Source organism: Procambarus clarkii, chromosome 19 (genome assembly GCF_040958095.1).
Source record: "Procambarus clarkii isolate CNS0578487 chromosome 19, FALCON_Pclarkii_2.0, whole genome shotgun sequence".
NCBI classification, from domain to species: Eukaryota; Metazoa; Arthropoda; class Malacostraca; order Decapoda; family Cambaridae; genus Procambarus; species Procambarus clarkii.
The window spans coordinates 21,622,248-21,647,107 of NC_091168.1; the positions used below are offsets into that span (position 1 = coordinate 21,622,248).

A 24,860-nucleotide genomic window follows, 5' to 3' on the forward strand; every position below is an offset into this window, starting at 1 on the left:
AGCTTCCATGTCTTATAGAAAAAGCAGTGATGATCCATATGCTATTGTTAAACCAACTTTTGGCTTGTGCTCTTAGCATGCAAATTAATATTACATTATAGCATGTAAATTAACTATAATAAAAAACCAAAGTTGAATGTGATGAAATGCATCTTTCTGGGTGAGCCCTGTTGGTTTCCTGAAGCCTTCTCACTGAGGTCGATCCCAACTCCTAGGTCACATCAGCCATGGAATTCTGTTTGGTCTACCAGAGATCAGAGTCAGAACCTCAGAATCTGACCCCCTTGCAGAGGCACAGAGAGCAGGTGACATTCCTCCACCCCACCAGGAAAGAATCGAGAAAAGTCAGCGAACCAATAGAGACTACTGCTGGGTCCAAAGAGACCAAAGCCTCAAAACCACTAAAGGAACTTCCCCTCCCAATGTACTGTAAACAAATGAGGTGGGGTGGTGCAAACTTGTTAGCACCACCCCCACCAGCTGTTTGGGGGTAGGGGGGGATTGTGGGCCTGGAGACCCTGGTCTCCCTTAGCCTTCCTTACCAGTTCTAGAGCAGATGTGCAGATGACATCAACCAACCGCTGACCTGGAAGGAAGGGTGGGAGGGAATTGGGGAGCCACCAGGGCTCATCCAGAAAGAGGCATTTCATTACATTAAAGTCTGTTTTCTGGGGTAAAGCCCCTTGTGGCTCCCTGGAGCTAACTTTGATAGAGAAAGGAAACCCAGGGGCTCACCGAGGAGGAGAGACCACAGGCAATCAAAACAAAGGAGATACAGAAGGACGATAGATGATCCAAGGCAACACGGGCATAATGAGGGCAGGGACACCCAGCTGCCAAGACCCTGTCAAACCACCAACATCCCCTGTGCCCAAATATTGGCCCCGGACACGTTAACAAAGACTGCTATAAGAGCAGCATATTTGTGAACATCCATGCACAAGGGTAGACAACAGACTGGCTAGATTTAGCAGCACTGCAGATGACCTGAGAAACATGAGACTTGGAACATGGAACCAAGGTAATAAGTAACCGATAAAACACCCGTCGAGGTAGAATTGGTGGCACGAAGGTAGCGGAGAAGAACTGCCATTGGGCGCACAACATTATGCATCCCTGGCCAAACTCACCAGGCAAAAAACAAAAGGACCTCTCTGGGAACCTGCCGACTCATTCATCGCCATAAAAGGAGGAGCCGGCTGCAAATAAACAATGTCTGCCAGGGCCAAAAGAACAAAAACCCTGCCCGCAGAGAAGAGCATGAAGCTCCCTAACTCAATGCTACAACCAGGCACAAGTGCTAACAGGAAAACCGCTTTAGAAATGGATTGAAGGGGAACCGTAAACTGAGGGGACATTAACAGACATCCACATCAGCTTCAGAACTGGTGTGGAAGGCTGGAAATGCTGGGCTCCCACCCAATTAGTGGGAGTGGTGTTAATGAGCTTGCTCTAGTTTTAAGATATTAGATCATTTATTAACATTGTTTGGGGAAATTTGTTAGGCAGTTTTGTGGCTTTACTCTATATGAGCACAGCAGTGGTCTGTATAGGATTACTGATTTTCTAGATGCTGTCCTAGTGGGGTGGCAGGGTATCACCTGCTCTCTGCACCTCTGTGAGGAGAGGGGGGCCTGGTTCTAGCTCTGGTCCCTGGTAGTCCAAACTGAACTCTACAGCTAATGTGACCTAGCAGTTGGAAGCCATCTCAGCGAGATAGCTTCAGGGAGCCAAGGGGGGGCTTCCCCAGAAAAGCTGCTTTCTCAGTATACAGTACTGCTGTCATAAATAATCTGTTATTAAAAGCATTTTATATGTAGCATGGATTATGTAACTGAAAATAATCTGTATTGCAGTGCCGATTGATTGTGTCACAGATGAGTAGCACACGATGTGAATTCATCAATTGGTTGATGCTACCTCTTGCCTTGTCTGTGGTGATAGTGGTGGTGTTCCCTAGTCTAGAGACAGCTACCCTACTTCTTATGAGTAGTGTGGCAACTGTTGCTCACATTCATTATGGTGTTTATGTGGTAAGTCATTAAAGTTTTTTTATTTTTTCCCTAAAGGGGTTGAATTAAGAGATATTCAAGAAATTTCAGATCATTCTAGTTAGTACTTATACCCAATTGTCTTGAAAATTATAAATTCAAATCTTGGGAAGGGTGGGATAACTGGGCTCCATTCCTCTACACTTTGTCTACGTTCACTCGGCAGTAATCGAGGACATGGTTATGAAGCATTTAGCAGATTGTGTTATGGGCAAACAAGTAGGTTATAGCTAAAAATGAACTGTGTGGCAGGGATGGGGAGGGGGGACTTCTGAAGAGTATCGGAAAACAATTAATTTTGAAATAATTTAGTTTTTAAACAGCTCGCACAAACATACAACACTACCCAATTTTTATGATTTTTTTTTATCACAAAAGAATAGGAAAATTAAGATGTGCAGCAGGTGTGTTGGCCCATACTAGATGGGTCTCATTTATATCCACTCCATGTTAATGTATTACAGTATATGAAGCATGTGGAACAACACTATCTAGTTCCTAACTAGAACTGCTTTGCAGCTAATTTAGAGTTGAATTTCCTTCAAATAACTTCCTTCAAATAATTTTTAAAATATTATATTGATCATTTCCACCTATTAAAATACCATTTTTCTCTGGTAGGGAGAATGCTTGCTTTAAGAGCCCAGAGAATAGTTAATCCTTAAGTGCAGTTATCGTTGTATGTTGATTAGCAGAGTAACGTGGCTACCGTCATTAGTTCAGCTATCGCCCACTTTTTATGCAATTGATGTATATATAATTATAATATATATATATATATATATGCTTTATATGGATGTAATGGAATTAAATTAACCTGGTCCTAGACTTGCGAAAAAAATCTGCCAAAATGTCTATGTACTTGCTTACTATCAATGAGGTTTATTTTGTTCCATAAGTAATGTGGCTACAGCATTATTAGTTCACGAGTTGGTGTTTACCATCAGTATTTGGTTCTGTTTTTCAACGACATTACTAGACATAATCACAGCAAAGGAGTAGTTTGCTTTAGTTAATCAAATTAACACATCAAAACATCAAACAAATGTTTCATCAAAACACACTCCTTCACTTGACTTGCCAGCAAATCACCACAGTTCATGAACTAAATGATCATCTTGCCCAATAACCCAATGTACACCAAACACGTAAAGGCTTGGATACGGTTTTTCACACACAGGGGAACTTTTGATCACAGCCACATTTTAGGGGTTAAATATTCCTTGTAACTCCCACTTTGCTGGTCTAAGGATAGATGACACTGTTTCATCTTCAAGTGATTGGCAATGTGGTTCTGTTGGGCCATAGTCCTACTCCTTCTAGTTTTCTTGTTGGGCTGTCAATTAGGGAACCAAACCCAAAAGTTGGATGAATATTGTGTTCATAGTCCCCCTAATGATATAATGCTTGTATCCTCGGAAATTCTTATAATACAATATTATAATTGGAGGAGTAGAACTTGTATATCTGGTTTACAGCGGAAAAATTTTTTTCCTCCAGGTCCGTCAGATGTGCGAGCACTTTCACATTAAGTGTTTCAGCATTAAGGATCGGGCCGATTGACTACTCGCCGACAGTGCATGAGTGTTTTGTAGATGGCTGCCCTTGGAACCATTATGAAATTGAAAGCTTTTGTCTTTGAAGTTATCACTGCTGTTGATGGTGCTGGTAATGTTGACAAAGTTTGTATGGCATACAATGAATCTGTTCATATCATGTGATTATCTTGTAAGGCAGGGTATTAATAATGGACACGGAACAAATAATTAGTAACCAGAATTGCCTTATCTTTGCACGTTAAGGATTATAATCAACTCTCCATTGTCACTCATGATGGATGTAACCAATATTTTAGTTTTACACCAAATTTGGCTGTAGCCAATCAATATTTACATTAGTTCCATTCTACTATGGCTACAACAAAAGCATAACAATCAACCCACTTGTATTAGTGAACCAGATGAAGTTGGTTAAAGTAAAATGTACAAGATCTGATATACATAATAGATGGGAGCAAGCCAAATATTTGCCATGCTTTATGATTCCCTTCCCCTCCCCCCTTTTTTTTTTTAAATGTATGTGAAGTCTGTTCTGACTGGTTAATATTAACGTTGTTTCATAGGACATGTACCTGATATTTAACAAGGTTGGATATGGGAAATGTTAAATTTTGTTTACATTCACAAAGTGTAGAGAGAAGTGATTAAGGTCTTTTGCTAGCAAAGTTGAGATTTTTAGGCTTTTAAGATGTATCAGTTTTATTCATATTAATATACCGGCTTAAATGACAATACAGTTTTTAAAAATTCAAGGAGTGGTTAAATTTAAGAAGAACAAATTAGATTGTTGAATATAGTTGAGAGATGGACATTTTTTATTCCACAGCAATTTAAAATTTTAGTTTTTGTTCTTGAAATTAGGTGACTGAATAGTGTACAACATACCTGATGAACAAGACAATAAGATTTTAGTTAGCGTGTTTGAATAACACCGCGTTGTTTGAATTGCAATGAAATTAGCCGTTGCGTGTAGGCAAGGTTTAATGCAGTACTATAACAGGCTGGCTTGCTTACTAATGTGCACTAGTGACAAATGCTCTTTACTCTGTGCTGCTTCCTTACTGCTGTTTTTTACCTTCATTTTCACATGGTGATAACCCTTAAAGACTGTTACATAGTAATGCTAGGTCACATTGTACTTGCTGTGATGAGTGGGCCTTGGTACCCTGGTTTGATTTGTTGCTTTGTGCCTTGAGTTGTGTCTTGCAGGTTAATTGGATAATTTAAGGTGTAATAATGTTGAACTTTTTCTCTTAACACTCTTTTCTCACGTTGAATAATCTGATTCTTGTGCATGCAAGAAATCGTGTAAAAGAATAACCATATTAGTGCTCATTAATATGAACAAATTAATGAACTTGATATCCAGATTCATTTCAAATATCTTTAATGTACAAAGACTGAAGACTCCTTTATCTGTAATTTTTAACGAGTAATTACTGTAGTTAAAATGTCTGGAATAGCTTATTTTAGCAATGTAGCTTAAGTATATTGTTAAAACTTGTATTTATTTGGTTTCTATTTTCAGTATGACAGGTTATTTAGCAATTTAATAGGAACACACAAGGTTAATAATTTTGGCAGTTAAATTGTGATAGCAACATTTTAACAATTAATTCTAGGATATGCTTATACTAACGATTATGCTAATGATTAGCAAATGCTCTTTGTTAAGAGTTTCTACTGTTAACACAGCTCAAGGAATATATTATGTGTATTGATACCATCTCACATGAAACTAGGAAGTCTTAAAAAGTACAATCAATAGTTGTACCTCTTTAGAGGCAACGTTGCTAAGGTGTTACTGTTGTTTGTGTTACGGAACCAAGAATCCATTGTTATTTACGCATTGCATTGTTTAAACGGGAAAGATTTTTGACATCCTAGATAACCAGCTTTAATATCTTGAGACTTTTGCTGTGATATCTTATTCGCAGCTGTAGAAGTTAATTACATTTTCGAGTTTTTGTAAATTTTACATAAGCATTAGCCATCACTAGGCTGAGTCAGCCGGGTCAAGGCTTGACATGTATTGTGTAGTCGTGGTTGTTGTCATAGGTTATTGTCAGGTTAAGATTTCAATATTTCTTTACGAACAATTTTTTCCTATAGGCTTGAAGGAAATTATTCTTATTGGAATCTCTTTGGGTAGAAAATTTGAGGCAGCATTTTCAAATTAGGAGAGGAAAGTAGGAAGTTTAGTGAGTGCATCATATGTTTTATGATAATGGGGTATGGCATGTACACTACGTCACTGTTTACAATAAACACGCTCACCACAACTCTGTATGCTGCGTATTACTAACACCTTATGGTCTCTGCTGCATGCTTTCCTTTGGTGGCTGGCTAACATATTCCTCTACTCAGTGGCTGGTGCTTATATGATACCCAGCATAGAATGTGATTGCTTTGCCAGTCATTGTAAGTGATTATTTCAAACTGAAGTACAGTACAAGAGAAATAGGAATTAATATTTGGATTGTTTTACTGGTATGTTATTAATGCAATAGTATTTGAAGAGGAGCAGGCTGTATTACTGTTCTGAAGTTTATTGTCCAAGGTAAGTGTTATAAATTGTCAATCATTTATTTGGCTTAGAAATTATACATTTTGATAAATATGGTATATGGAGGGAAAGGTACCATGAAACAGTGCCTGCTAAGCTAGAGTTCTCACATAAAGAAGAATAATTACAATGACAGTACTGTAGGTGGGGGAGGGGGGGGGGTTCCTCTAAAACAGTGGTTCCCAATCAGCGGGTCATGGACCCCTGTGGAGTCTTTGCGTATTAGGAAATGCAGCCATTCTGAAAAAGGTTGGCAACTACTACCATAAAGAGTAAATAAAAAAAAGTTAAAATTTTGTGCTGGTAGAATTTATTTTAATACCTGTGCAGTACTTATAAATTTTATTTCATTAAATATTAATTTCATTCTGGATACAAGTCATTATGAATTATATTAAAAATTAACAGCTTTTCAATACAGTAGTTGAATATTTTAAAGAATTAATATGCTTAATTACTGAACTTAATTTCGAACTTAATTCTGTAATGCAATCTACATAATGAGGCTTTAGATGTTTGCATTATTATTTAGCTACACAAGCTTTTGGTTGGATAATTTATATAAAAAAATTGTTCAGTTAAAAATAAATAAATGTAGGTATATGCAGTGGACCCTTGCTTGTCTTACTAAGAATCTGTCTATAGACATTTGTTTTTCCCTACGTTTTAACACTTGTGTGTAGTGAGACATCACATTGTCATTAGGGAAGGTTAATGCAACTGCCTGCTGCAGCTTTATCTGGGAGAGTCTTTTCAGCAAATCTTTGCAGTTCTTCCCATGCTGTACACATTTTCTTAATGAGGAAGGGACATCCTCTACTGCCTCTACTCACGACTATTTTCTTAGGTTGAACTTTACCGCAGACTTTTTAGGGGACCCTAAATATAGACAGTATATAAGCAGTAAAATAGGTACCTGGGTGTTAGTCAGCTGTCACGAGCTGCTTCCTGGGGGTGGAGGCCTGGTCGAGGACTGGGCCGTGAGGACACTAAAGCCCCAAAATCATCTCAAGATAACCTCAAGATGACCCATGACATGATATATATAATAAGAACTTTTATGTTCAGAAACCCCAATAAACAGAAAAAATTGAAAATCTTCACAAAGAATTCAAGCGTGGTACAGTAGTCAATAGGCAGGATACACTGGTAAACTGGGGATGCCTTTCCCATTCGCTCGTCGACCCATACATGTATCAACAAACTCAAATCTGAGGCAAACCTCGAATACCGAGTCAAATTTTATGAGGAAATTGACCCCGTGTACTGAAAAATTGATAAAGAGTGGCGTTCATCAACAGACGTTCCACTGTATTTCATGCAAAATTATAAAATTTTATCTAATGCTTTTCTCTGAAAGTAGTTTAGATCGAAGAATTTTTTGATGGACAATTTTATTTGACTTGTACTGTATATTGTGAGTGCATACTTTAAGGAAGTACTGTACTGTATAGGGATATAATGTGGTACAATCACATGTACACTTGAGAGTGTAATACTTAGGACAGAAAAACAAGCAAACATAACACAGTTCGGTACTCTGTGTATATTCATCTATCGATAATATTAGCACGAAAAGTACTGTACTACATTCACAAAATTGTATCTTGTGGTAAATACTCAGTAGGTTGATGAGTTAGGGTAAATATTTAACAAATTTTAGTATGGTACAGGAGTATACAGAACCAGGATGTGAAGTAGTTTTGTGATACGTGTTGTTTTTTTGGACAATAATAATATGGTTTTGTGTTGCTTTTAGAGCAAATGTGCAGGTTACCCTGTTCTATTATACAGGTATATAATATACAGGCCATCATTTGTTAAAATGGTTAAGTACATAATTGCATTGCATGTGTATGTAAGACCAGTCCTAGAATATACAGTCTGAAAGACCAGTCCTAGAATATACAGTCTGTAAGACCAGTTCTGGAATATACAGCACCAGCATGGAGCCCGCACCTTGTGAAACAATAAATGATTGTGAAGATCCAGGGATTTGTCACACGATTGGTATTGGGAATAAGAGCTCATCGATATTGTAATGTGGATAATACAGTAACCTGCACAATCACCCTCTGAGCACAACTTTGTGAACACCCCAGATCAATGTAAAATAACTTAAAAGATTTTTGTAATTTGTTCTGTCTTGTTCACCCGCACACCACCAGGGGACTGCACACCTTCCTCCTCGGTCCCCTATCCTTGACACTTTTGTCATTTTACCATTTTTCATTTGTTAGGCTTCTCATTCCTGCTGCAATGCTCTTGGTGACGGTTCTTCAGAAAAGTGTCGGTCAATTATTTTGTCCTGCAGGGTTCATTTGCTTGTATATTTGTTCTGTATTTTGGCACTTGCTTTGTAATTAACTGTTTATCACAAACTGCATGTGCCTAAGAGTGACCATTTCTAGGTGTTTGCAAGTGTTGCCTGTGCCTGTCAGGATTGCCTTCCCTTATGGGTTCAGGAGGTAATATTGTCCAGCTTCCTGAAGAAAGAGACTCGCCCTTGGCAGTGCATGGGTTTTTGACTCCTCAGCAAGGCCTTGTGGATATTGGCAATTGGAATTTTCATATCACATAGGGTGCTCAAATGGTCATCATATAGCACATCGCTCATGCCCATAACAATCACCACTGCCCCTAGGCTGTTTTCGGCACTTGTGATATTCGGTGATTGGTTCCTGTGTCGAGTGCTTCCTGCTTGGTATCCATCAGGGCCTGAAAAGCCCTCTGCAGTTTATGGGTGGTTCAGTATGGACCTGCCTTCTGATCTGCTCTCACTGAGTATGAGTTAGAAGGCTGTGCCTCAGTTTTGCTGTACAATATTCCAATTTGCTGCCTCCATCATGTTATCTTCTGGTAGAGGATACGTTTCACCCAGATTCCTGCAGTGTGTGTTGTCATTGGGGGTCCACTTTGGCAGATCCTCTCTCTAAGGAGACTGCTTATCAGGGAGCTGCTTATTGGAGGGGGGAGGGGTGAAGTTGATTGACAGTTGGGAGGTCGAAAGAACCAGAGCTCAATCCCCGCAAACACAACTAGGTGAATACAAGAATACATGTTATATTGGGTATTTTTTTCACCTCCCGTTTGCTTATTCTTCTCCTGAGTTGTCCTAGTCTTTGGGCAAGATTTAACTTTTTTTGTCTTCAGTACTTGCTGCTTAGCATTGCTTGCCAGTCAGCAAGACCCAAGGAGTCACCAAGGATTCACCAGAAATAAGACATTTCATTACAAGGAATGCTGTTTTTTCCTCTCTAAACTGTGATTGTGATATGGATGTTGCTATTAGCCCAAGCTAACTTTAAACAGTTAGAATGATGGCAACTTATAACATAATTTATTTGATGCAAATGGTTGTATTGGTTACCGGTGGCTGTTGTATAAGGTCAAGGCCAGTTATTGCTATATGTCTGAGTAAAATACAGTATGCAGGCACTGTTGCTGAAAGGTTCATCTCTCAACTAATGACATACTGTATCAGGAAACACAATTAAATTAATAGTTAATTTGTTAAATCTTGCAGGTAGTTCGTGTTACATTGGGTTCAAAATAAATAAATATACACTATGAATGTATATATGTATATATATAGCTACACATTGTATGCATATTTTTAATAGACATTCATAAGAGTTAAAGGGGTTCCCTTTAGAAGATTTTTTTGTCCACATTTCTTGTATCCAAATAATATATTTATTGTAATTAAAGGTTACATTACCTATAGGCCATTACAAATCCTATTCAAGATAGCAGCTACAGATATCAAAGATGTGACTGCCAAAAGTTTATATTTTTTTTATTCAGTATACTGCAGTTGTAATGATACACTTAGTAGCGTACAGTGCAGTACATGGTTTCCTTAGGGCACCGAGCCATTCTTCTGCAAAGCCTTTTGCACTGTCCCTCGGACGTATTAAATCTTTGTAGGTATAAGAATTTATGCTTGCTACTTTTAATTCACATTGTGTTTAGTGTAAATATACAGGACAAAATAATTTTACAGTATGTTAAGCACATGTAGATATGTATTGTGTTTACTGCCATAGTGCAAGCTTTATAAAGTGATAGGACCTAAGAAAAATGAAGACAACATTAAAATATGCTGATATTCCCTTTTTTACCTACATACACATGTATGTGTGTGCATTTTCTCTTTCTCACACTCGCACATTCAACCACACGCCCTTACTGTCATTCTCTCACAACCACACACCCTTGCTCTCACTCATTCCCTTTCAACTGCACACCCTTACTCGCTCACATTCCTCCCTTTTGCTTTCCCTTCCCCTGCATACATTCTTGTATATTTACACAGGAACATACTGTCTTTTCTTTTGCTATGATTTTAGAATAGTACATAACCCTGAGTAATATACAGAATTTGAAGTAAGATAATGTATGTGCGTGTGCATGCATGCATGCATGCATGCATGCAAATGTGTGCACACTGTTGTGTACATACTGTAATGCATACACAAATAATGACCAAACCACACGTCAGGACTGAAACGTCATTGTTTCTTCACCTTCTGATGTGTGGTTTGGTCATGTCTCTTCTGCATTCACAAATGCTGCTAGTGTGCATGGACAAAAATGAAGCACTTGTGTGTATGTATGCACAAACATTTGCAAAGATATATTTGTTTAGTGTCCTTTGTAAGGTGCATCATTTTTATATTCTTAACGCATCATATTTTGAGGATTTCGTACTGTAATACAAAAATAATTTTGCATGTAAAAATGATTTGAGATTTATTGTCTGCTGCATATGATGCAAATGTATTGACATGTTATGTTTTGCAAAATTGTTATTTAATAGCAAAGGTATTTATAGTTGATACACTATATCATAATAAAAATACAGATTTTCTTTTGTTTGTTGGTAAGCTAGAATATTCCTGAGTTTCAAGCAAATGTTCTCATGTCATAGATTACTTTTTCTGGTATAAATTTTTAATAGTGAAACTAATGAATGTGTTTATCATGCATTCAGTTAACAGAAAGCTGGTGAGTTGGCCAGAACATCTTATATGTCTAGAATCTACAGCTGGTGAGTGGGTCAGGGTACTTTATATGTGCCGAAGACTATGCTACTAAAAATATTACTAGCAGCATTTCCTGGGGAGGTTCAGAAACTGGGCGTAGAATAAATCCAAAATTAGATAAACTGGTAATTCAAAAATGATTAATTGTATCAAACATATCAAACATGTTAACGGCATTTTTGTGTTAAATGGAGTAATACTCTTTTTAAATATTTACTGAACAATTTTGTTAAGCCATATTAGGACAACAGCAAACTCTTAGAAAAAAGGATTCAATGTGTATATTATTATTTTTCAGAGTTGCAAAGTAAAAGTTGAATGTTTACCTGATGACATGTGGAGTTTGAGAATTCTCCTTCCAATGTGTGTGCAGCTTAAATTTCATATTTCCACATAGTATACTACAGAGGGTACCCAGCATTGCCATGTCTGCCTGTCTCTTCCTCCTCCCTCTCTCTCACTCTCTCTCTCTCTACCCATATGTATTTGTCTATCTCTAGTTCTTTCTCTGGCTATCTCCAAATACTCCACTTTCCCTCTTCTTTCCATCCCTCTCCGCTTTCCCACTCCTTTCCATCCCTCTCCGCTTTCCCCCCACTTTTTGTCTCTTGTAGATATGGAAGTGTAGGGCCTTTTGTTTTGTGCACAATTGTCAAATGTGGCCGAGCTTTTGGAATCCTGGATGCAAATTAAAAGGATTGTATGTTTCAACTCTGACTTAGATACCAATCTAAAGTTATGGAATTAAAGACAAATGTCCTCCTTTTTTTTATTGTTTGGGTGGATATGCAGTTAGCCCAAGCTTTTGTCAGATTGTTGGGGTGGACATAAATATAACTTTTATTATTATTATTATTATTGTTGTTGGGTTAGACAAATAAGCCAATGTTTGGTGGAAGGCCTTGTGGCACCATGAAGCTATCACTGACAGTGTATCATCTACTAGGTCACATCAGCCGGGAAGTTCTATAGGCCTACCTGAGACCAGCATCAGAATCTGGCCCTCCTCACAGAGGTGCAGGGAGTCGTGACATTTATGGACGGCAACCAGAAAGTCAGCGAGACTAAGCAAACCACTACTGGCTTCAAATGAGACCGCAGCCTCGAGAACGACTAAAAGAACTCTCCTAGCAATGTAAACAAACGATTGGAATCTCTTAAAACTAGCAAAATATTAGTTCATGTACACTTGGGATACACTACAATATACTAGTACCAACTTAACCTCATACTAATAACGTAGCTGGAAAATGAACATATTACCTGTAATTGTAGGTATGACAGCAGAAGTGGATCAGACATGTTGACAATATGGTGAGTGCTGGACCCCCACACTCCCCAACAAAGCAGATATGCATCTGTATAAAGTTAATCTACACTAAAAATTTAAATGCTGACACCTCCGTTTAAACTTTGACAGAGTACTGTATTGCATTTGATAGCAAACTGTTATATAGAATTTTGTTTTGTCAAAATAACATTCCAAATGTGTGGTGTGTAAAAAAAAAAAATGTATTGTACACAATTCTGTTATGTCATGGGCGATAACTATATTGGCATTCACTATCAAATTTGAATGTATTCAAGCATTTTTGGTGCTATTTTTATTGTATGCATTATTTGTATTTCAGTAATATTATAGAATGATATTTAATATGTTAGGAAGTATATCACTTACCAAAAAAGCAGTAGGTTTAGTTGGTCGCTTGCAACCAACTGTGCCCATTTGGTGATGGATACAAGTATATCATACTAAAATAAACACTTGTAGTATTAAGTACACAAAATACTATATAATTTAGGTATCCCTCTTCGCCATAAAAATGCAAATATGGACAGTGAAAATGCGCAAACATTGGCATCAGCTGTAGATACTCAAATGCCTGCGAGTCAATAGTCGTATTATGATGACCCACGATCAGGTTCATCTGACGTCTTCCATAGTGTGTGTATTCTAGATGTGGGAAAAACACCAGGTTTGCTCTAAAGTTTGAATGTGTTTAACTTTCATTATATGTTTCAAAATGACATGTAGTAGGGAAAGGGAATGTAGCATTTATATTAAGCGTAATATAATTGCTCCAAATTCTCAGCAATTGCAGTGCACATAATTAGATGTGCTTGTTTATTCCACATAACCTATCCCTTAGAATTCCACATTCCAAGAAGTTCTACACTAATCCTATATACACTAATTACAATTAGATATTACATTCTATGCATATATACGAAGTTAAACCAAAACAAAATCGCTACGGGACAGTCAGGAAGAGCATTGACAAACTAAAAGACTCAAAAGCCCCAGGCATGGATGGATTTCAATTCAAAGTCATAAAGGAACTGGCAAATGCACTATGCATACCACTGAAACTTTTTTTTCATGAAATCCCTGGACCAAGGGATAGTTCCCCTGGATTGGAAATTTGCAAATGTTACCCCTATTTTCGAAAAAGGCAGAAAGAGCTCTGCCGAAAACTACCGGCCCATCAGCTTGACATCACACATCTGCAAGCTCACGGAGAGAATCCTAAGGGAGGAAATCATACATCACCTCACAGGAACAATCTTATAAAAGCAACGCAACATGGGTTTGTTATCAGAGATTACGCCGCTTCTGTGCCAGGTAAGTCCACTATGGGCTCACCATAGCCTATGGTACTTGCCCCGCTCCTGTGCCAGGTAAGTTACAGGCTCACCATAGCCCGTGCTACTTGGAACTTGTTCCGAGTAGCTGAATCTATAACAACAAACAAGGGTTTGTTAATAATAGATCCTGCCTCACTAACCTGCTCACATTTCTGGAAGCGGTAACCGGCTATTCAGACAAAGGCCTTCCGGTAGATGCATCTTACATGGACTTTGCTAAAGCTTTTGACAAGTTACCACATGAGAGACTGGCAAGGAAATTGCAGGCACATGGAATAAATGGGAGAATACTGAAATGGTTAAAACATAGAAAACAAATGGTCGTGCTAAATGGGAATGAATCTGACTGGGAAAATGTGCTAAGTGAGGTGCCACAGGGGTCCATTTTGGGGCCAACCCTTTTTGTCTTGCACATCAATGACATTGATGAGAATATTGCAAACCACATAATCAAATTTGCAGATGACACTGAGATCTATGGTAAAGTGGGAAGTGAGTCTTATTGAGACCTTACAAAGAGATTTGCATGAACTTCACAAATGGTCAGATGACTGGCAAATGGTCTTTAAATGTCGATAAATGCAAGACCATGCATGTGGGGCATAACAATCTACGTCACAACTACCAAATTGATAGCACTATCTTACAACAGATAGATGAAGAAAAGGACCTTGGAGTCAGAATCCATCATTCACTAAAAATTGCACAACAAGCAGGAGCGGCAGTAAAAAAGCGAATAATCAAGCCTTTACCTTCAAGGAAAAGAAAGTTGTTGTTCAACTGTGTAAGTCTCTGGTGCGCCCCCACCTGGATTATTGCATCCTGGCATGGAGACCTCATCTTCAGGACATATCTGCTCTGGAGAAGGTGCATCACCGGGCAACAAAAGTCATACCGGAGCTTAGTCATCTCTCGTATCAGGAACGGTTGAGGGCCGCTGGACTAACACCACTACAAACAAGGCATGACAGGGCGGATCTCGTCGAAACCTTTAAAAATACTGAACTGTTTGGAGGACGTAGATTCGAAACCTTTAAAAATACTGAACTGTTTGGAGGACGTAGATTCGAAACCTTTAAAAATACTGAACTGTTTGGAGGACGTAGATCCGGACAATTTCTTCAAAATGTCAGATGTAACACGAACGAGGAGCAACGGGTTCAGGCTCATCAAGCCACAATATAGGACAGAAAACAGGAGATGCTTTTTCGCCCACAGGGTTGTAAGCCCGTGGAACCGCCTACTCGCCAAAGCCAAAAACGCCAAAACTGCTGTTTTAAAATACAGCTGGAAAAGGTCATCAGGGCAGATGGAGGGGGATCTTTGACAAGCCGCCGGCTTCCTGTCCTCATTGAGGCCACTAGTGGTGGTGGTTCTTAGGTAAATACCTCTTCCCAAGGGTGCAGGAGCAATCAGCCCTGAGACAGGTAACATGCAAACACGTAGGTTGGTTTGGCAAAGTGGGGAGAAGCTTGTAACATTAGCACCAAGAACGGAAGCGTCGTCCCAGTTACAACCCCACTCCAGTAAGTCCACTACGGGCTCACCATAGCCCGTGCTACTTGCAACTTTTAGTTCCGAATTATTGAATCTAAAACAACAACAAGAGACAAGAGCGTGGTCAGACAGTCTAAGCTGAACAGTGGTTCAGTTACAGAGGCTCTAGAGACACACCTGGGATCTTCAGCACCATCGGCATGCACCAACAACAATGTAGAACACTCATACAGTCCAGTTCCTACTCTCATAAGCCTTGTTACAGAGCAGACAGCCGGATGCTGGCCGTATCCGAGCATCCAGCTCTCGTCCGGCATTCCGGCTCATCGACCTCGTCTGCGTCTGGGCTCTAATCTCTCACCATGTCTGAGAGCATAGAGCGTGGTTCCAGAGCCACGGCTCTAAGATCTCTTAGAGCCATAATATTAGTAGTCATTTTAGGTAGAATTAATTGAACTAAACTAAGTAATTCTGCCTAACTAAAATTTTCCCATCTAGGATATTGTCTTGAGTTCTGCCGTCTAGTACTGTAACTCTGGGAGGGTGAACAGCGAGGTTCCAACTTGCTTCTAGGATCGAGAAAATGAAGAACAATAAGATGGATGAAGAGCTTGATTTCTTCTCTCGCAAACGGACTCGACCCAAAATATTCGCTCCAGTTAAACGGAAGAGGCCAGACTACTAACAGGAGAGCGTTAGTACTGAGGGCAGCACCAGCTTTGTCAAGTCTAGCACCAGCTGTGATGTGTCCAGCACCAGCTGTGATGTGTCCAGCACCAGCTTTGTCAAGTCTAGCACCAGCTGTGATGTGTCCAGCACCAGCTGTGTCAAGTCCAGCAGCTGCTTTGTCGAGTCCAGCATCAGCTGTGATGTGTCCAGCACCAGCTGTGACCAGCCCAGCACCAACTGTGACCAGCCCAACACCAGCTGTGACCAGACCAGCACCAGCTGTGACCAGACCAGCACCAGCTGTGACGAGTCCAGCACCAGATGTGACGAGTCCAGCGCCAGCTGTGACCAGCCCAGCACCAACTGTGACCAGCCCAGCACCAGCTGTGATCAGACCAGCACTAGCTGTGACGAGTCCAGCAGCAGCTGTGACGAGTCTAGCAGCAGCTGTGACGAGTCCAGCACCAGCTGTGACCAGTCCAGCACCAGCTGTGACGAGTCCAGCACCAGCTGTGACGAGTCCAGCACCAGCTATGACGAGTCCAGCACCAGCTGTGGCGAGTCCAGCACCAGCTGTGACCAGCCCAGCACCAGCTGTGATCTGTCCAGCACCAGCCGTGATCAGTCTAGCACCAGCTGTGACCAGCCCAGCACCAACCGTGACCAGCCCAGCACCAGCCGTGACCAGTCCAGCACCAGCCGTGACCAGACCAGCACCAGCCGTGACCAGTCCAGCACCAGCTGTGACCAGCCCAGCACCAGCCGTGACCAGTCCAGCACCAGCTGTAACCAGCCCAGCACCGACTATGACTCGCCGACAAAGCGAGTCAGACTGGTAGCTCAGCAGGAAAAGTCTACTCCCTCAGAGGAGGTAGATCAAGTGAAGACTAAGGGCGCAGTAGGGCGGGCTCTCTCCAAGGCTAAGAGAGTGTTAAAGACTGTGAACAAACTTTACAGAGAAGAGAAAAAAGCCCAGGCTAAGGAAGCACGGAGACTGGAAATAGAGGAGGAAAAAGCCAAGGAAGCACGCAGACTGGAAAAAGAAAAGGAAAAAGCCCAGATGAAGGAGGAGCGGAGGTTGAAGAAAATATAGGAAAAAGTACAGATAAAGAGAGCACAGAGGCTTCAGAGAGAGTTCTGCAAGGAATGGGTCTTGTGGGTGGGCCCCATCGAATACCCTTATCCCTTCTGTAAGGAGGGCTGAGCTTCTTTCCAAGTCTCTAGCGATAGTTAATTTTTTCTTAAAAAGTAAAAAAAGTAAAAAAAAGTGTGTGTGTGTGTGTGTGTGTGTGTTATATAGAGTCTGATCTACAGGGTTCAGTTCTCAGTCTCCACCTTCCCCCCCCCCCCCCCGTCCCATCCTAAACCCTTATCCTGACCCCTTACCAGTGCTATATAGTCGTAATGGCTTGGCGCTTTCCCCCCTGATTACCCTCTCCCTCCCCCCTTCCCCCCCTCGACCAAAAAAAAATATATATATATATTATTCCATCTCCCAGGAGCGAATTCACTCTAAAATTAAGTGCTTCCAGCTACTGTTTTCTCGTGCGTACAAAAATGGACTTTTGCTGCCCAGAAATATTGAGGTGTTACACTTTGTTGTGTAGACTGCATGAGAAAGAGGTCGAACCCCCAGACTTAAACATTCCTAGACCTACTGCAGCACAGATTTACCTCTTTGTCTTGAGGATTTTATCGAGCTTGATTTTAATTTCCTCCCTTCCCTCATGACATTTGCAGGGTGAAGTCTGGATTACTGGTAGAGTGCTTCAGGGTGAGGGGTAGATTACTGGTAGAGTGCTTCAGGGTGAGGGGTGGATTACTGGTAGAGTGCTTCAGGGTGAGGGGTGGATTACTGGTAGAGTGTGTCAGGGTGAGGGATGGATTACTGGTGAGTGTGTCAGGGTGAGGGATGGATTACTGGTAGAGTGTGTCAGGGTGAGGGGTGGATTACTGGTAGAGTGCTTCAGGGTGAGGGGTGGATTACTGGTAGAGTGTGTCAGGGTGAGGGATGGATTACTGGTAGTGTGTGTCAGGGTGAGGGGTGGATTACTGGTGATAGTGTGTTAGGGTGAGGGATGGATTACTGGTGATAGTGTGTCAGGGTGAGGGGTGGATTACTGGTAGAGTGCTTCAGGGTGAGGGGTGGATTACTGGTGATAGTGTGTCAGGGTGAGGGGTGGATTACTGGTGATAGTGTGTCAGGGTGAGGGGTGGATTACTGGTGATAGTGTGTCAGGGTGAGGGGTGGATTACTGGTGATAGTGTGTCAGGGTGAGGGGTGGATTACTGGTAGAGTGCTTCAGGGTGAGGGGTAGATTACTGGTGATAGTGTGTCAGGGTGAGGGATCGCTATCCACTAGTGGATAGCGTGTTAGGGTGTGGGATGGATCACTGGTGGATAGCATGTTAAGGTGATGAATTATATAATAACTTGCTATATAAACTTTTGGAACACTGTAGATTTCGTCAAGAAAATAGTTTTAAACTTTAAATGTGGAGTTTAATTCTACAACGTATGGCAACAGGGAATAACAGCGTTTTAAAGTAGTTTTATTATTGCATGTGTGGCTACCATAGGTCTTAACTCCGCCCTCTCTCTCTTTTAAGCCATCATGGCAAACATAAATATATATGCTGTTATATTTCTTGCATGCGATAAAGTGTATTTACACAGAGTTTATGCAATTTATTTAGAATAAAGTTATATATAAACAAACTATAACGTTTGTGAGTGACTTTGATGGCAACATTTAGAACGCCTTCCCCTTTGTGTTCTGCTCATCCTGAGGACGTGATTGGCTGTGGTTAGCGGCTGGGCGGGGCTTAATCGGTGACGTCAGCCCGAGGGGAGCTTTGTGGTTTTACGTGGACATTTATTTTAGCGAAAGTAACATACCGTTGTGGAATATTTGACCGAGTAGTGCTTGCAACATTTTGAGCAAGTGTAGTTTTATAGCGTGTGTGTGCGTGTATATACCCTGGCTAAACATGCGAATATATAAATATGTGAGAGCTTTGAATTTTGGCGTAATGTGGCCAACTTTGTGTCCGGACAAACTGAAACATTTCAAATATGTCACGGAAATCTGGCCTCAAGACGAGACAGATTTATGGAGCAGCTTCAGAACTGTCTCAGTGAAAATTAGCAAGCGGTGGTGAGGAAGATTGACTAGGGATTGGTGGCGGGGCGCCGGAGGCACACTACCAATCCCTGCTCAGTGTGTGAAGTGCCGTCCAATCATCCATGGGATTATGAGTACGCCAATCAAATTACAGAAGAAAACAAAAATATAAATACCATGACATTTTTGAAAATGTAAATGTCGTCCACCCCAAAATAATTAATCAATTTATTGTTTCGGGAAATTAGTCAATGACCCGGGAAGTTGTTGAACCTTCAGTGGTATAGAGAATTTGATTAATTCTTTAATCAATTTGTTTAATGATTAATTGGTTATTAACTCTATACAGAAGAACTCTATAGAGAAGAGCTCTATACAGAAGAACTTACAGAAATGATCTACACGTTAATGCTCATGTATGATCCTCTATAGTCTATACAATAAATCTATACATGTACCTTCCCATGCTATTATTACACAAAATTACATATCAAATATAGCCTCATGGCTAACATTGGTGCCCCATGGCTGTAATTGACGCATCATGGCTGACACCGGCGGTTCAGGACTGACACCGGCGCCTCTTGGGTGACACCAGCGGCTTAGGGCTGACACCGGCGCCTCTGGGCTGACTCCGGCACCTCAGAGCTGACACCGGCGCCTCTGGGTGGACACCGGCATCTCAGAGCTGACACCGGCACCTCAGAGCTGCCATCGGCACCTCAGAGCTGCCATCGGCGCGTCAGGGCTGACACCGGCGCCTCAGGGCTGACACCGGAGCCTCAGGGCTGACACCAGCGCCTCAGTGGTGACACCAGCGCCTCAGGGCTGACACCGGAGCCTCAGGGCTGACGCCGACGCTTCAGGGCTGACACCGGAGCCTCAGTCGTGACACCAGCGCCTCAGTCGTGACACCAGCGCCTCAGGGCTGACACCAGCGCCTCAGGGCTGACACCGGCGCCTCAGGGCTGACACCGGCGCCTCAGGGCTGACACCGGCGCCTCAGGGCTGACACCGGCGCCTCAGGGCTGACACCGGCGCCTCAGGGCTGACACCGGCGCCTCAGTGGTGACACCGGCGGCTCAGAGCTGACACCGGCGCCTCAAGGCTGACACCGGAGCCTCAAGGCTGACACCGGAGCCTCAAGGCTGACACCGGCGCCTCAGGGCTGACACCGGAGCCTCAGGGCTGACTACGGCGCTTCAGGGCTAACACCGGAGCCTCCGGACTGACACCAGAGTCTCAGGGCTGACACCAGCGCCTCAGGGCTGACACCAGCACCTCTGGGCTGACTCCGGCGCCTCTGGGCTGACTCCGGCGCCTCTGGGCTGACTCCGGCGCCTCTGGGCTGACTCCGGCGCCTCTGGGCTGACTCCGGCGCCTCTGGGCTGACTCCGGCGCCTCTGGGCTGACTCCGGCGCCTCTGGGCTGACTCCGGCGCCTCTGGGCTGACTCCGGCGCCTCTGGGCTGACTCCGGCGCCTCTGGGCTGACTCCGGCGCCTCTGGGCTGACTCCGGCGCCTCTGGGCTGACTCCGGCGCCTCTGGGCTGACTCCGGCGCCTCTGGGCTGACTCCGGCGCCTCTGGGCTGACTCCGGCGCCTCTGGGCTGACTCCGGCGCCTCTGGGCTGACTCCGGCGCCTCTGGGCTGACTCCGGCGCCTCTGGGCTGACTCCGGCGCCTCTGGGAACGCCTCTGGGCTGACTCCGGCGCCTCTGGGCTGACTCCGGCGCCTCTGGGCTGACTCCGGCGCCTCTGGGCTGACACCGGCGCCTCTGGGCTGACTCCGGCGCCTCTGGGCTGACTCCGGCGCCTCTGGGCTGACTCCGGCGCCTCTGGGCTGACTCCGGCGCCTCTGGGCTGACTCCGGCGCCTCTGGGCTGACACCGGCGCCTCTGGGCTGACACCGGCGCCTCTGGGCTGACTCCGGCGCCTCTGGGCTGACTCCGGCGCCTCTGGGCTGACTCCGGCGCCTCTGGGCTGACACCGGCACCTCTGGGGTGACTAAGGCGCCTCTGGGCTGACACTGACGTCTCTGGGCTGACACCAGCGCCTCTGGGCTGACACCGGCGCCTCTGGGCTGACACCGGCGCCTCTGGGCTGACTCCGGCGCCTCTGGGCTGACACCAGCGCCTCAGGGCTGACACCGGCGCCTCTGGGCTGACTCCGGCGCCTGTGGGCTGACACCGGCGCCTCAGGGCTGACACCGGCGCCTCAGGGCTTACACCAGAGCCTCAGGGCTGACACCAGAGCCTCTGGACTGACACCAGCGCCTCAGGGCTGACACCGGCGCCTCTGGGCTGACTCCGGCGCCTTTGGGCTGACACCGGCGCCTCAGGGCTGACACCGGCGCCTCAGGGCTTACACCAGAGCCTCAGGGCTGACACCAGAGCCTCAGGGCTGACACCAGCGCCTCAGGGTTGGCACCAGCGCCTCAGGGTTGGCACCAGCGCCTCTGGGCTGACACCGGCGCCTCAGGGCTGACACCAGAGCCTCAGGGCCGATACCAGCGCCTCAGGGCTGACACCGGCGCCCTCGGAGTTGAGCGCTGAGACCGTCAGGCTAATTACAATGATGACAGTATAATTATTATGGTGTCAGTATTAACATAGTTGTGCCAGTGTAATTATTATGGTGTCATTATAATTATTATCGCGTTAGTATAATTATTATGGTGTCAGTTTAGTTTCATTGTAATTGTACTCACATCTGGATAATTATTATAGTGCCTGAATGTTATTATAATGTTAGTATAATTATTATAATGTTAGTATAATTATTATGATGTCCGTATAATTATAATGATGTCAGTATAATTATAATGATGTCATTGTAATTATTATGTTAATATAATTATTATGGTGTCAAAATAATTAATAGTGTCAGTATAATTATTATTGTGTCAGTATAATTATTATATGGTGTCAGTATCATTATTATATGGTGTCAGTATCATTATTATATGGTGTCAGAATAATGTTGTCAGTGTACTTTATTCAGCCCATCCTGCTAAAGTGAGAGTACTCACAGTGTAGCTGTGTCGCTCAGTATTAATAAAGACGTGATGAACCATAGGAAAATATACTTCTTTATTTCTAAGTTTGTACAAGCCTTAGGAACATTTTAATATATTTATATATCTAATAATCCCTACCCCTAACCAGCTTAGGCCTAATACCCGCTCATGCGAGGCCTAATATACCCCGTATATGGGCTGTAATAAGCCTAAGAATACTAGGCTTAAGAATACTAGGCCTAAATAATACTAGGCTTTGGAATATCTAAGTTTAGTTTTAGCTTCGTATTTTCTGAATTCTAGAACATAAGTTGAAATATTATGGTGTCAGTGTAGTGGTAAACGGTAGCTGCGATTAAGGATTGGCGCCTAGTCAATCCTCCTAAGGCCAGGATACGAACCCAGGGGCCAAAGCGCTTTTGAAACGACTAGCGAGTGTCTTACCACTACGCCACGGGGGACTACCAGTATTATTGTGTTATAATTTTTTTTGCGTCAGTGTAATTGAGAAAGTTCATAATTATACTGAGGTCAGTATGATTATTACGGTGTTAGTGTAGTAATTATGGCTCGTATGATTATTATGGTGTCAGTATAATTATTATGGTGCCGTCATAATTATGTCAGTATAATTTATACTGTATTATTATAATTGTATTATAGTGTCAGTATATTTAATATTGTGTCAGTATAACTGTTATGCTGTCAGTATAATTATTATTGTGTTAGTATTATTGGTACGGTATCAGTATAATTGTTTTGGTGTCAGTATAATTCTTATTATGTCAGTATAATTATTATGGTGTCTATATAATTATTATGGTGTCAGTGTAATTATCATATCGTCAGTGTACTCATTATTGTCTAATTTACAATAATAATTGTGCCAGTATAATTATTATTATTGTGTCTGTATAAAATGCTGTTATTTTTTTTGGTGGACAATAACGAGTATAGTTTAGGTAGCACTTATAGCAACGATGAGGACCATTGTATATGTATATAGGACCCTTGTATACATATAGGACCATTGTATATGTATATAGGACCATTGTATACATATAGGACCATTGTATATGTATATGGGACCATTGTATACATATAGGACCATTGTATATGTATATGAACGTTAAAGACAATTAGAAAGTAGAAATCGGTACTTTTGAGTTTGGACAAAACGGAAATAATTTTTGGACTGATGCTGCACAGAAAAGTTAACCCTAATGTATCTTTCGTAGGCCTAATACACGTTATCTGAGGCCTAATAATGTACATATATGTGTGTGCTATGTGTGTGTACATATATGTGTGTGTGTGTGCTATATATGTGTGTGTGTGTGTGCTATATATGTGTGTGTGTGTGCTATATATGTGTGTATACATATATGTGTGTGCTATATATGTATGTGTGTGTGTGTGCTATATGTGTGTGTGTGTGCTCTATATGTGTGTGTACACATATGTGTGTGCTATACAAGGCCTAGGAGTATTCAAGCTTGGTTTGTAGTATTTTTTTTTTTGTTAGTTATAATTTCGTATACTTATAATAGTTAAATATAGTTATATTAGTTAGATAAATACTATCTAAAGAGGAGGATGGGTGTTGACCAGACCACACACTAGAAATTGAAGGGACGACGACGTTTCGGACGACTTGAGAATGGTCCAGGACGGACCGAAACGTCGTCGTCCCTTCAATTTCTAGTGTGTGGTCTGGTCAACATACTTCAGCCACGTTATTGTGACTCATCGCCTGCAGGAGGATGGGTTGTACGCTGACATACTTACACTTACATACTTACGGCGATCCACTGAATGCGAACACACTTGCGATGATGCATTTACTCGGACACACACACTTACGCTGTTATACTTATCCGGTCGGACTTATCCGGTCACACTTACGATGTGTCTCAGACACACTTACGCTGACAGAATTCCTGCAAATACTTACGCTGACACACTAGAGGCACACATATAGTGACTCACTTACCTGGATATACTTAGTTGACACACTTCCCCGGACACACTTACCCGAAAATGGCTGCTGGCGCCGCTAACAGCGCACGACGCACTCAAGATTTCCTCTTTGAAAAACATGATTTCGAGCAACCAGCGGCTCAAGTGGTCACCATCTTGCAAGAAAGACCACACCAGTCCTCCAAGACTCAGACCACGTCTTGCTTGCAGGGGGGGGCAGTGCCGCGTTCGTCTGCAAGTCACAGATAAACTCAGTTTTAGACCATTTGCGGTCCAGCTGACTAGCATCAGTACACGAACATAAAGCTATGGTTCGAAATTATATTTCACCATGGATGATATGTGAAGCGGCACATGCCTTCAGTACACTTCTCGCTCTGCTGTTTAACGAGGCAGTTGAGAAGGCTGTTTTACTCAGCTGATGGAAATTGGCGAGCGTCGTGCTAGCGTTAAGATAGGAGATAAGAGAGGAGGCACTAAACTACACACCAGCTTCACTAACAAGCATCCCTCTGCAAGGTGCTTGTAAGGATAATAAGGATAAAACTAGTTAAACCCCTGGACTGGATCAGATCTGTTAAACAGAAGCACCAACATGGCTTCAGCGAAATGAAATCGGGCCTAACGAATCTACCGGAGTTCGATGACCAGATAACAACAATAAAATAACACAGCGACGATTGGGCAGATTGTGTATTTCTGG

The 24,860-nt window shown here is 42.5% G+C and overlaps 3 protein-coding genes across 6 annotated transcripts in view; 2 read left to right on the plus strand and 1 right to left on the minus strand.

Moving 5' to 3' along the window:
• The window catches only part of LOC123757529 (ethanolaminephosphotransferase 1), a 28,729-nt gene extending 17,682 nt beyond the window's left edge, over positions 1 to 11,047 (plus strand). For all 4 annotated transcript variants that reach the window (XM_045741251.2, XM_069327123.1, XM_045741250.2 and 1 more), the window contains exons 7-8: positions 1,857 to 2,033; positions 3,552 to 11,047. In XM_045741251.2, coding sequence (XP_045597207.1) covers positions 1,857 to 2,033; positions 3,552 to 3,614 — 240 coding nt within the window. In that variant the 3' untranslated portion in view covers positions 3,615 to 11,047. The remainder of the gene's footprint in view (positions 1 to 1,856; positions 2,034 to 3,551) is intronic.
• A 2,761-nt stretch (positions 11,048 to 13,808) lies between these two features.
• On the plus strand, positions 13,809 to 17,129 carry LOC123757697 (uncharacterized). The gene is made up of 3 exons (XM_045741546.2): positions 13,809 to 13,847; positions 14,418 to 14,654; positions 16,056 to 17,129. The coding sequence occupies exons 1-3, from the start codon at positions 13,809 to 13,811 to the stop codon at positions 17,127 to 17,129; spliced, it is 1,350 nt and encodes a 449-aa protein (XP_045597502.2).
• Positions 17,130 to 20,353: 3,224 nt separating this feature from the next.
• LOC123757698 (EZH inhibitory protein-like) lies at positions 20,354 to 24,277 on the minus strand. The gene is made up of 2 exons (XM_069327357.1): positions 24,171 to 24,277; positions 20,354 to 21,281 (listed from the first exon to the last, which is right to left on the minus strand). Exons 1-2 carry the CDS (start codon positions 24,275 to 24,277, stop codon positions 20,354 to 20,356), a joined length of 1,035 nt encoding a protein of 344 aa, XP_069183458.1.
• Positions 24,278 to 24,860: the final 583 nt, after the last annotated feature.

Coding starts and splice junctions, on each gene's coding strand:
- LOC123757697 (XM_045741546.2), top strand. CDS start 13,809: ATGGGTTTGTTATCAGAGATTACGCCGCTTCTGTGCCAG. Junction 13,848..14,417: donor TTACGCCGCTTCTGTGCCAG/GTAAGTCCACTA, acceptor ACAAATGGTCAG/ATGACTGGCAAATGGTCTTT. Junction 14,655..16,055: donor GAAAGTTGTTGTTCAACTGT/GTAAGTCTCTGG, acceptor GACTACTAACAG/GAGAGCGTTAGTACTGAGGG.
- LOC123757698 (XM_069327357.1), bottom strand. CDS start 24,277: ATGTTTTTCAAAGAGGAAATCTTGAGTGCGTCGTGCGCTGTTAGCGGC. Junction 21,282..24,170: donor TGTCAACTAAGTATATCCAG/GTAAGTGAGTCA, acceptor CGCTGGTGTCAG/CCCAGAGGCGCCGGAGTCAG.